This window comes from Pseudorasbora parva, chromosome 9 (assembly GCF_024679245.1).
Source record: "Pseudorasbora parva isolate DD20220531a chromosome 9, ASM2467924v1, whole genome shotgun sequence".
Taxonomy (NCBI): domain Eukaryota; kingdom Metazoa; phylum Chordata; class Actinopteri; order Cypriniformes; family Gobionidae; genus Pseudorasbora; species Pseudorasbora parva.
Genome location: NC_090180.1, coordinates 46,175,529 through 46,188,450, shown reverse-complemented (window position 1 = coordinate 46,188,450; position 12,922 = coordinate 46,175,529). Strand labels below are relative to the sequence as shown.

Below are 12,922 nucleotides of genomic sequence, written 5' to 3'. Positions count from 1 at the left end.
TAGATGACCTGTTAATAATAATAATTTTAATACAAAAATGACACGAATAATAATCCAAACATATGTAGGGTAAGTTCAAATGTGTATAAAGCTAAGCTAGCAAGCTAGTCGGTTAGATGTATGCTATGCTGGTATGTAAACAAACTTAAAAAAAACGAGTAAGAACAAGAAATGCTGGATTACATAACCTTTAGGCATACAGCTTCAGTTATAACTAGTATATGAACCATGTCATTTAAAAGACATTAACGGTCATTATAATGCATTTTAAACTTTACATTACAGGAATTGTAATCAGGTGCTAAAAATACTACCCATCAATAGTCTGTTGAACCAAAGTCCCTTTAAGACAAGTTATTTCGCACGGCGGCCATCTTTGAAATTCTCCCAAACTGTTTGCCAAGCTTACGATTCAATTTTATATTTGAAATAACCAATTAAATCTGACAACTGTCTCATACATTTTTGTTTCTAAACGCTCGACTCATGACAAAAACTGCATTTTTCAGTCTGGGTAAAGCTAATGCGCAATCCTAAACGCGCGTCTGTACAAAAATATGGACGTAGTGGTCGTGACCTGAAGAGCAGGTTTAGGCCTCAAAGGGTGCTTTCACACCTGCCTCATTTAGTTCGGTTGAATCGTACTAGAGTTCGTTTCCCTCTTTGGTGCGGTTCGTTTGGTCAGGTCTGAAAGCAGCAATCGCTCTCGGGTGCGCACCAAAAGCGGACCAAACAAGCGTACCGAGACCTCCTTGAAGAGCTGGTCTCGGTACAATTTCAAACGAACTCTGGAGCGGTTCGTTTGTGGTGAGAACGTGATCCGACCTCGAACAGAAACAACTGCAAAAGTACGGATCATTTTTGGACTGAACCAGCTGCCGTAGTTAGCTGCGCTGACATTGTGTGCATGATATTATTACCTGATAGATCGTTGGCAATATTTTCGGAAGATGAGCATGTCAAGAGTTAATAATTAATGCACGGCTCCGCTTGAAGTGACGAGTGATGTGCGCTCGCCGTCTGCAGTGCATTAGAGCGTTGTTTTCACGTCGCATCCGCGCTTCATTATAGAAATGTTTTGTTTGCATACTGTGGTAAATACACACCGTGTAGTAGATTATGGCCAGGGACAAAACTGGCCCGCGCAGTCATCTCTCCATACTGTTATTATAGTTTGCTGGATTTGCGTCTTCTGTTGGAATTTTCCCACACGTAAATTCTGATCAATCGAAAAGCAGTTTAGGAAATACGCCATGGCCAATGAGTGACGTGGATGTTGTCACGTGCCTGCATTTTGGTTCGTTTCAACTGGTTCGGACCAAAGCAATCAGTGTGGTGTGAAAAGGAACCAAAAAATCAGAAAAAATGCAACAATGTATAATTGTTTGCCCTTGATTCGGACCAAATGAACCGAACTAGAGATGTGAAAGCAGCCAAAGTCGGCCGTTGCCATCTTAGCAGCGCGAAAATGGGCAAAGAGGCGAGATGTGGGCGGAGCTGAGGTGACGTGATGACTAACAGACAGCAGACAAACGAAAATCCACCTGTCACTCAAAGTGGCCACACCCTTAATTATGCAGAAATTTATGCCTTTATATAATGTAAACAAATGAGTTATTTAAAAAATTCACCCCCTCACAGTTGTCATGAAGGGTAAAAGTAGCCGTATAGACCAAAACCACAATTTGTACCGGTTTCTAAACATGTTTTATTCTGCTGTAAAGTTGGGCATTTTAACATAGGGCTCAATGAGATTCTGCTCCTTCTGGAGCCGCTCTAGTGGCCAGTCGAGGAATTGCAGTTTAAGTCACTTCCGTATTGGCTTCAACAGAAACTGCGGGAGGAGCCGCTTGCTCATAAATAACACCGCCTGGAACCGGAGCTTCTAACGGCAGCTGCAGTTACACAATGACTTTACCCAACAACGATTGGCTCTTTCATTTAGAAGGCGGGGCTTATTCACCATACTGGGCGTCGCACTTTCTCCCATTCTTGGAGTGCATCGTCTTCCTAAGGCTATGTAAAGTGTCGGCTGTACACTGATTATTGCGATGCATTGTGGGATTGAATGAGCGCACTGGATAGTGCCCACTATGGTTTCGGACACCACTACAAATGGCTGTCCCCTCAAATAGAGCCCTATTTAAGAGTATAGGGGGCTATTTCAGATTCAGCCTTTGTTCTTGAACCCACGACACGTGCTGAAAAGGGGCAGGGCTACATACACTAAAAATGTTTTCAACCACCGTTTGGGTTAAACGTTTGCTTAAAACAACCCAATTGCTGGGTTTGCCAATTTTCCTCCCATTTTAGGTTGTTTTTAACCTAGCATTTTTTAGAGTGTAAGCTCTATAAACTTCTGTTTTATAATAATTGCGGGCGGTTTGCTGTTCATTTCATCGATCCCCAATAAAGTCACTTGCATATGTAATAAGTGATAATGTAGGTGTGGAGATCAGGTTGTGCTGAAACCACATGTTGGCTAATAAATCAATGCATAATAATAGTGCATTAAACCCACTGCGGTTATAGTGAAGGAACAGCTCGTGTTGTCACGTCAGATTTATCACTCTTAGTTTCAGGACACTTATTAAAGCTCATTTCAGCGCGTCATTGCTAATTAGAGGGTAAGTTCACCTGCTTGAGTGTCTTGCATTTTTCATGCACTTTTGCGTAATAACATTAAAGGATGGTTCCCTTCCGCTCCCTCTTTACTTCAGTGACTCAATAGCTGCTTATCTATTGCAGTGGCATCTAAAAGAATTCCTTGATTTTATCTCTGCGCCTCCGTGTGTTTGACGTCACGCGGTCCGTCGCGTAACCAGGGCTTCCCTCGCTCAACACGCGTCGCCTGGCAACAGGATTCCGTGCTGAAACAAAACACGGGGGTTCCGTGAGACGCTCCTTTTGTGTGAGCAGTGTTGTCTGACACTGTAAAACGACGCTAATCTCTTCCAGTTTCATAAGAGTGTGAAATTACAGGACGCTTTTATTACCCCGTGGGTTTATCATATTCTAACCCGCTGACATTTCTGCACTCATTGCACTGCCCTGGCCTGTTTTCATTCCCTGCACGACGGAAATGAAATTATACAACAAAAGTTATGCAACACTTATGCACCTGTTTTTAAAACCAAGTGTCGTTACAAATGTGATATAAAAATAATAATAATGGGCCCCCAAAGTCTAAGCACTAGTGAAAATACTCAATTCTCTATATAAATGATATGAAAGAAAACCATATGAGTAAAACATAAAACATGATATGAGTTGAACTATAGTGTTTCTCCTTTGCTTTAATGATCATATATATTTATAAAGCTGCTGCCTTATATTTTAAGTATAATATAAGTTATAACATTACGTGACTTATTTTGATGAGTTAAGCAATGTAAAAACATGTGTTGTCATAACTTATTGATCATAATATTGTTGTTTTTTGTTTGTTTTTACAGAGAATGGATGAATAAAATGTGACCATCAGTCACATAAAAATGGGGTAAATATGAAATATTTCTGCTTTTATTTTTCACAGTTTGAATCAATGTTGTCCACTAAAAAAAGTAAGCTTTTTTTAATTAAGATTTACACATTAAATGAATAGTACAATCCCATTTAATTGAATAATCCTTACAAATTATTCATATTATGAATTAAGAACTCTCTAGAAAAAACTAGTTTAATGCAATATTTTGTATAAATCTTGAAATTATAGAAAAAACCATGAGTTTTTTGAAAACATTCTATTTCCCCTTTTTTATGAATATGAATCATAAATCTTTCTAAATGTTACATTTTACAGGACTAAATGTTACTTCTTTTTTTACTCATTTAAAATTCTTAATTCATAATATGACTAATATGTTAGGATTATTCAATTTGACAGAATTGGACCATTAATTTAATTTGAAAATCTTAAAAAAAAGCTTATTTTGTTTGTTTTAAGTGTTTAAGTGTATGGATAATAAAGGCATATTTCACTAAAACAATTTTTTTATAGGGCAATTACACTGTTTAACTTATTTCAAGGCATATTACTGTGCTTTGAGTACTCAGAAAATGCTTTACTCATTTAAAATTCATAAATCACTCTCAGAAAAAAAGGTACAGTGCTGTCACTGGGGCGGTACCCTAAGTGAAAAGGTACATCTTTGTACCTTACTCACCCCTAAATGGTACATATTAGTACCTTAAAAGATGCATATCAGTTATTTAAGAGTGCAAATTAGTACCTTAAAGGTACTTTTTAGTAACTTTTCGGTTTTGTACCTTAAGGTACCGCCCCAGTGACATCAATGTACCTTTTTTTCTGACAGTGTATGTAAGGATTATTCAGTTTGTTGAAATTTTACTAGTAATTGAAATGCGTAACTCTTTAAAAAAGGCTGTTGATAGCGATGGCAATTACACTAAAATAATTTTAATAATTGAAAAATCTAAAATTATTTTAAGGCATATTACTGTAAAGCACTGAGTACACAGAAAATCGCTATAGAAATGCTATATTATTATTATTATTATTATTATTAAAAATGCAAGAGCAAAGATGAATGGAGTTCTATTTCCTTCTTAACCTGTAAATGTCATGTTTAACTCTGTTACTTGGCATGTCATTATTTGTGAAATTTACAAGCGTGTCTGAGTGAACAGTGTTCCTCCAGCATAGAGTTACAGCGCGCTCTCGTTCTTTCTTTCTTTTCTTCACCAGATCCCACTGTCTGTGCCAAACATCACAAAGGAAAAGAGTTCCGGTCAGTGACTCGATCCTCACGGTGAATGCAGAGGAATGTGATCGTATGAGTGGACTCTCACACCTGCAGAACGAAGAGCTGTCTACTCCCACACAAACCTGATGAGCCAGAGCAAGCGCTCCTGTTTCCGTCCAGAACCGTAACCATAATACATTACATTTGAAACAACAGTCAGGATAGTCAAACACATTAAATAAGATACGCAACATTTTCTATTAAAGCTTATTCCGACTTCAATTTCATGCAATACGTTTATTTAGATGTAATCTTTTTGAAAGAAGTCTCCTACATCACCAAAGCTGCATATATTTGATCAGAAATACGTTTAAAACAGTAAAATATAATCTGAATTATCTGATTATGTGAATATATAGTAAAGTGTGATTTATTCCTGTGCTCAAAGCTGAATTTATCATCATTCCTCCAGTCTTCAGTGTCACTGATCCTTCAGAAATCATTCTCATATGATTTGATGCTCAAGAAACATTTATGATTATTATCAATGTTAAAAACAGTGCTGCTTCATATCTTTTCAGTGTTTATTTGAAACAGAAATCTTTATAACATGCAGAAATCTTAATAAAAGGCTTAATTTTTTTGAATGTATGGATAGTTGAGGCATATTACATTGTGAAAACTATTTTTCAAGGCATATTACGCTAATAATTAAGGCTTTTTTTCAAGATTTACATAATTTAATTAATAGTTAAATTCCATCAAATCGAATTAAGACACATTTTAATTAAGCAAGTGAACAATCCTTAATCATTTATTTATTTAAAACACATAAGGCTTAAACATGTTGAGTGTATGGATAGTAAAGGCATATCACACTTTAAAACTATTATTAAAAACATTATAAATGTCTTTACTGTCACTTCTGATCAATTGAATGAATGAATCTTTGCCAAATAAGAGTATGAATTATAAAAATAAATAAAAATTCAGCATGCTTATGAAATAAACAGGATATTAAATGTAACAAGCAATTTCAAAAACGTGATTGTCCACTTTTCCGGACTGACGGAAACTTGATTTCGTGACTTTTTATGACACTATTCCGCCTCCACAGTAGGGAACGTTATGCAGAACAATAAGACTAAGCCCTGTGCCAGCAGATATTAATGTTAAATGTGGGCGTAATGATCAAATTGCCAACCATCATATATCTGATTGTCCTCATATAATCTTTCAAAGCTTTTGCTGCTTGATCTTGTACCACACAACCAGTACTGAGGGCACGATGGGAACGAGAAGAACGATTATTATTTTAAATCAAAAATAAGGCTTCACATTAGACATGTCGGTTATGCAGGTGGAGTCATGTACATGGACTGAGAACTACTCTAATATAAAAAGCACAATGGCATTTAATTAAAGGGCAAGTATGGTCATAGGCTCACCTTCCTCTGGCCACGGCATTTTCTCACACAAACCACTGACTGCTGCTTCTCCTTGATTTGAGAGGGAAACGCTGCTTATAACTGCTGGTCTAGGATCAGTTTTCTCTGTAATAATAGCATTTTGGTAAAACAGATTTGGCAAATGAGATGAATTTCATGCTTTGCAAAGACCCGGCCCCTTCGTTACTGTTGCTACATGTCCGACAAGCGTACAATACCCGCAATGGCGCTCCTGCTGTCAATTCGTGCACTCCCTGGGAAAATAGTGAACAATTTTTGGAAAAATGACATGTTGATTTCAGACTGAAAGGTCTGCAATATGCATTTGAGGGATATATTCAGTAAACTCGTTTTAAATGGTTTTGTTTCGTTATGCTGGTTTTTGTTAGCCTGACGTGGTCATCCTCAGCTCTAGTCAGAATATGAGTCTGATGCTCCATTGGGCTGTGATTATGGGGCGTGTTTCAACCCAACCAGGAAAGACCTCAATTGGACAGACCTACAACCAATCAGAGCAACGGAGCGACGCATTGCCAAACGTCAACAGAGCTCAACTGCACTGTGTTGCCAAGTCTGCTTTTTTTCCCGCGGGTTGTTTTCTATGTCCGCGGGTTGAAGCGACTATTATGATATATAGACCCATGAGTGCGAATTTTAGCAGCAGCCTTGCCAAAATAACACACATTTTACCCCCCAAAGGCCATTTTTCCCCGGAGAACCCCCCCGAGAAGCTATTGTTTAGGGCTAGTAGTTGGCGGGTTTTGTTGTAAAAACTTGGCAACCCTGTCTGCACATGTGCTGGAATAAACGATATTTGCCGGTGTTGTAAAAAAATCAAATAATTTAATGATACACAGAGTACTTACCCAACATGATCATCATTTCTGAGAGAAATAGTGAAGGTGATGCAGATACAAACAAGCTCTCCGTTTAGGATTTGAACAAATATAACCCAAGCCCCTTTGATGACGTGATGATTACGTTACTGTTGATCATCTGTCCGTCATCGTCTAAAGCCCGCCCTGATGATCTCATTGGTCACAACAGTTTCTGTTCGGGGATAATTACTCCTCTATGGAGCGAGGCCAGACCGAACTGCCCAACCTAAAAAATTTGTGGGCGGGGCTAATTCGGCTGGCATCCAGGTTAGGTTTTTGTCATCTGTTGTACAAGCAGAATGTGCCGTTTGGCCGGTGTGGTATTTGTCCCGTCCCTCCCCCACTGTGATTGGACGGCTAGGTTAAAACTGACAGTGATGAGCTCTGCAATTTACTCAAAGTTGAACATTCTTCAACTCTCGGCGACCGGTAAAAATAGCCAGCGAGGTTGGTGGGCCGATGGATAAATGGGAAGATTGGCAGGTTGTGGTTGGGTTGGTTTGATGGATGGATGGATGGATGGTTGGTTGATTGGATGGATGGATGGATGGATGGATGGATGGATGGTTGGATGGATGGATGGATGGATGGATGGATGGATTGCTTGGTTGATTGGATGGATGGATGGATGGATGGATGGATGGATGGATGGATGGTTGGTTGATTGGATGGATGGATGGATGGATGGATGGATGGATGGATGGATGGATGGATGGATGGATGGATTGCTTGGTTGATTGGATGGATGGATGGATGGATGGATGGATGGTTGGATGGATGGATTGCTTGGTTGATTGGATGGATGGATGGATGGATGGATGGATGGATGGATGGTTGGATGGATGGATTGCTTGGTTGATTGGATGGATGGATGGATGGATGGATGGATGGATGGTTGGATGGATTGCTTGGTTGATTGGATGGATGGATGGTTGGATGGATGGATGGATTGCTTGGTTGATTGGATGGATGGATGGATGGATGGATGGTTGGATGGTTGGATGGATGGATTGCTTGGTTGATTGGATGGATGGATGGTTGGATGGATGGATTGCTTGGTTGATTGGATGGATGTATTGGTTTGATTTATGGATGGATGGATTGCTTGGTTGATTGGATAGATGGATGAATGTATGAATGAATGGATTGATTGATGGATGTTTTAATATGATTGCTAACATGAATTATGTTAGCGTAAATGAATATTTTGCTAACATGTTAGTAAACATGTTTCTAACATTAATTAACATATTTCTGCACATTGCTAACGTGTTTTAACAATTTGTTATGGCAGTTATAAAAGACATTAAGTGTGTGTGAATGACCTGAGTCTGTGTGTCTCTGTGTTCGGCAGCAGCGTCTCTAATAGTGAAACTGTAAGTTTATCTGCTTCAATAACAGCGCTGTTATTCCCTCGCCAGTGAGAAACGTCATATAGCTTTTAAGTTGTTAAACTATTATACTGATCAAATGATCAGAGCAGCGCTGACAACGTTTCTGTGCGAGTGTGTGTCCATACTGTGTTCTTTCTGTATGTGACTATGTGCTTTCCAAACATCATAAACAACTTTATGACAAAAAAAACATGGAAATAACTTCTTGTTTTTATCCTATTGTTTACTATATCTCTTTGCTTGGTCAGTGTCACTGTGTGTTTTAGTTATTTTGCCGTTGTCGGCTGTAAAGATACAACTGAAAACATTTTGCGAAATGATAAGGAACTAATGCGGTCAAAACTACTTTATCCTGAAACTAACATTTTAGAACCAATCTGATTGAAGCATTCAACTACTCTGTAGAATAAGTCAACATTAAAGCATGTATTATCAGTTTGGATCAACTTGGTCTGGATAATCCATCAAATTGAGTGTTAAAGACAGTGTCTAAGTAGGCCGAATAAATTGCACATTTTAAACAACAGTAAGCATGAGACCGAACAGAAGAGGTATTTTCTAAACAGGTATTTAATGAAGCTTGACGTGTACAGAGAGGTGAATAATTTAAAATGAGATACAGGAACATTTCGAGAGGAATGCAATTGTCACATTTCAGCTCCACAACATGCAGTACCATAGTAAACACGGTAACTTCACATTCAATCCTTTAAAGGCAAGTGAAATGTACTGGACAAAATCATCAGATCAGTAATACAAAAGAAAACAACTACGCTTCTGTTTTCAAAATGGCACAATGGTTGATCTTACACTTCAGTTGTGTTGAATTAGTTTGAATCGAGTGTAGTTCTGCAGTTTAGTAAAACTCATACGAGGTACTGTGAACGGCTGCTACTGTAACCAATAATACTGAATTATGAGCACATGAATACTACACCCAAAATTAACTAAAAATATAAGCAATAAAAGAAATAACGTCAAAAATACTGGCAAAACAATATCCGAGGGCATCCCGACACTGGATTTACCTCATGTAAAACGGTTCAATTTGGACTATAATATTCTATTCGGTTGACCTTTGTGGACATGAACACTTCTGTAATGTGCAACATACTATCTCTGTGTATGGCAAGCCATTTGACCTTTATTGATTCCCAGGATATGAATTCTTGATTTCAACAATTCAGTTTCACTAGTTAAAATGCACATTTTTTATATCAGGAATTACATTTCCACTAGTAAAAGTGTTAATTCTTAATATCAACAATGACTTGCAGATAATATGAATTCTTGATATCAAGAATAAAATTTACCATATGCTGCCATTCAAATTCAATTGTTGATATGATTTTTACCAGTGAGAATTGTACTTATGATATGTCAAATTGGACCTTTCAACTTGTAAAAAACTATAATTCTTGATATTTGTAACAGTATTTTAGTTCAAATTCAATAGTTGATTTTAAGAATTAATTTCTTACTAGTTGAAATTACAATTTCACACATAATAAATACAATTCTCACTAGTAAAAATCATTTTTAATATCAATAATTACGTGCTTACTAGTAAAAATATATATAAGAAAATAGCAATTCAATTGTTGATATCAAGAACAGACACTAATAAACACATAACAAAAAAACAGACTTTTATTAGTTAGAATTGTATTTATGTGTGAATTTCAAATAGTAAAAAATAAATTCTTCATATCAACTGAATTTGAATGGCAGACTATGGTGAGATTTAATTAAAATACAATTATAGATATCAAGAAATATTAGTTAAAATTTAGTTCTTGATATCAAGAATTTGTATTTTGGCGAGTTATGTCAGTATTGAAATCAAAATTTGCCATTTTTACTATAGTATCAAGAATTAGCATTTTAACTAGTCATTAAAGGGATAGTTCACCCAAAAATAAAAATGTGATGTTTATCTGCTGTTTATCCCAGGGCAACCAATGTAGGTGTGTCTATTTCTTCAGTAGAACACAAATGAAGATTTTAACTCAACCATTGCTGTGCCAGTCATATAATGGGGTGAATGGGTAACAAGTCTATGAGAGGAAAACATACAAAAAAAAAAAACATGCTTAGACAACATGCACAAAAACCCTGCTGCTCCTGACGACACATTGATTTGTTAAGACACAAAACCGATCAGTTTCTGTGAGTAACTTCCGTTAGGTGAGGTCAAAACTGATGCGATTATATATATATATATAGTATATATATATATATATATATATATATATATATATATATATATATATATATATATATATATATATATATACTCATTAGTCCCTGCGCAGATTGATTGAATGAGGAATCTACATGGTATATATCTATAACCACGTCGGTTTTGACCTCACCTAACGGAAGTTACTGCCGATGGAAAACTTGAGACTCGTCGGGATATGAGGTAAAAAATAAATACTGTTGTGTTTCTCACAGAAACTGATCGGTTCGTGTCTAAACAAATTAATGTGTCGTCAGGAGCAGCAGGGTTTTTGTGCATGTTGTCTAAGCATGTTTGTTTGTTTGTATGTTTCCTCTCATAGACTTGTTACCCATTCACACTGTTATATGACTGGCACACAGCAACGGTTGAGTTGAGAAAATCTTCATTTGTGTTCGACTGAAGAAACAAACACACCTACATGTTGGATGCCCAGGGGGTAAGCAGATAAACATCACACTCTCATTTTTGGGTAAACTAAGCTTTTTAACTAGTAACTGCCATTCAATATCAAGAATTGATTTTCTACTAGTTGAAATTCCAATTTAATAATTATTAATTAATATTACTAATATATATAGTTTTATATCAATAGTTATCTGGTTACTACTGCAAATGTCTGTTCTTGAGAATTGAGTTCTTGATATCAGGAATTTATATTTGCTCTAGTAGCAATGTAATTATTGGTATCAAATGAAGATTTTTTGAAAATGAAGAGCAGTCGAATCAACTGATAAATAACCGTAAACATGACGCGTTTACAGTACGGAAACACCGTCTTCTGAAATGTAACGTGTTCCTCTGAGAGATGTGATGTGAAACCATTGGTTAATAAGGACTGCGCTGCATTTTCATGAGACATAAAGGAACATGATTCCCGTGAACGGTCCAGGACTGAACACACACATCTGCAGCTTGTGAATTCATAAAGCATGAGGAAAAACCCTGAAATTACTTCAATACAGGCATTATGCATTTTTGGTGAATCTCACTAAATCCTCTCAAGGACATCAGGCTCATATTTCAACACAAAATCAAAAGAATCAAAGAGAATTTGAGGGAATGTGATTGATTATAATGATAATTATGACAAAATGACTAAAATCAATTAAAGATTCATACGATTCAAACATTATGGAGCGTTTCGTAAGATTCATTCAAATGCCTTTTCTAATGTTCAGGGTCTTTGTAAAATTTGGACGAAATCTAAGTAACACTCTATGAAAGATTCAATTCCAATCTATAGATCTAGCCAAACATGACCTGTATTTCTTTTAAATCAGACAAAGCACTACTGCAGATGAGTGGAGAGAGAGAGAGAGAGAGAGAGAGAGAGAGAGAGAGAGAGAGAGAGAGAGAGAGAGAGAGAGAGAGAGAGAGAGAGAGAGAGAGAGAGAGAGAGAGAGAGAGAGAGAGAGAGAGAGAGATCTTTTGACCCATGATGCTCTGGACCAATTCTTCAGGTTTACTGAGTCCGCAGCTGATAGTCTGCAAAGAAAGGAGGAAATGAGCCAAGCTTAATTAAATGCCCAGAACGACAGGAAACAGGAAAAAATGTAAACATGGTTAAATTGTGACAGCTGAACTTTCTCTCTCCACCCATCAAAACACAATCAAAACTAAATCAATCCGTAAGATTGAGGCAGAAGTTCACAAAATGAACAAATGATGATTAAAACACTTGCTGGATGCTGATTGGTTAACAGTCGTGATCGAGTACACGGAGAGGAAGACAGCTAAATCTAGTTTACATGATTATAGAAAGTTAAGCAACAATTTTGCAATATGAACACATTAAAAAGTTTCACAACCCTGAAGGCATCAACACACAGTGTGTGATTTAAACTCCAGCAGGACACGTGGCATTAGAGTTCACAGCTCAAACTGTCCGTTTTAATGAAGCGATTCAATCATTTGTGTCATCATGTAGCTTCGTAAATGTCAAAAATAAATGCAAGTAAACATTTCAGTGCATAAATGAAAATTATTAAACCCATTCTTGTGTTCATTAAACATTAACTATATCTGAACTATTATTTTAACTTTTTATTTTGAATAAAATTTGTATTTTTACTTGTAAATTACATTTTTACTACAATGACTGTTGGGTTACAATGATGGTTCCTTCAATTGGATTTATATGTACAGCTCCATATTCATAATTTATTTTATTAGTAAAACATATATTTGACTATATCATTATCATTTATGTATGATATGAAACATGTATATATTAACTATATTATAATAATTA

General features: G+C 36.6%; 1 protein-coding gene across 1 annotated transcript in view; it reads right to left on the bottom strand.

Moving 5' to 3' along the window:
- Positions 1-11,994: 11,994 nt before the first annotated feature.
- ap1m1 (adaptor related protein complex 1 subunit mu 1) overlaps positions 11,995-12,922 on the bottom strand; it is a 31,518-nt gene continuing 30,590 nt past the window's right edge. Inside the window, exon 12 of the mRNA XM_067452840.1 lies at positions 11,995-12,156. Coding sequence (XP_067308941.1) covers positions 12,134-12,156 — 23 coding nt within the window. The 3' untranslated portion in view covers positions 11,995-12,133. The remainder of the gene's footprint in view (positions 12,157-12,922) is intronic.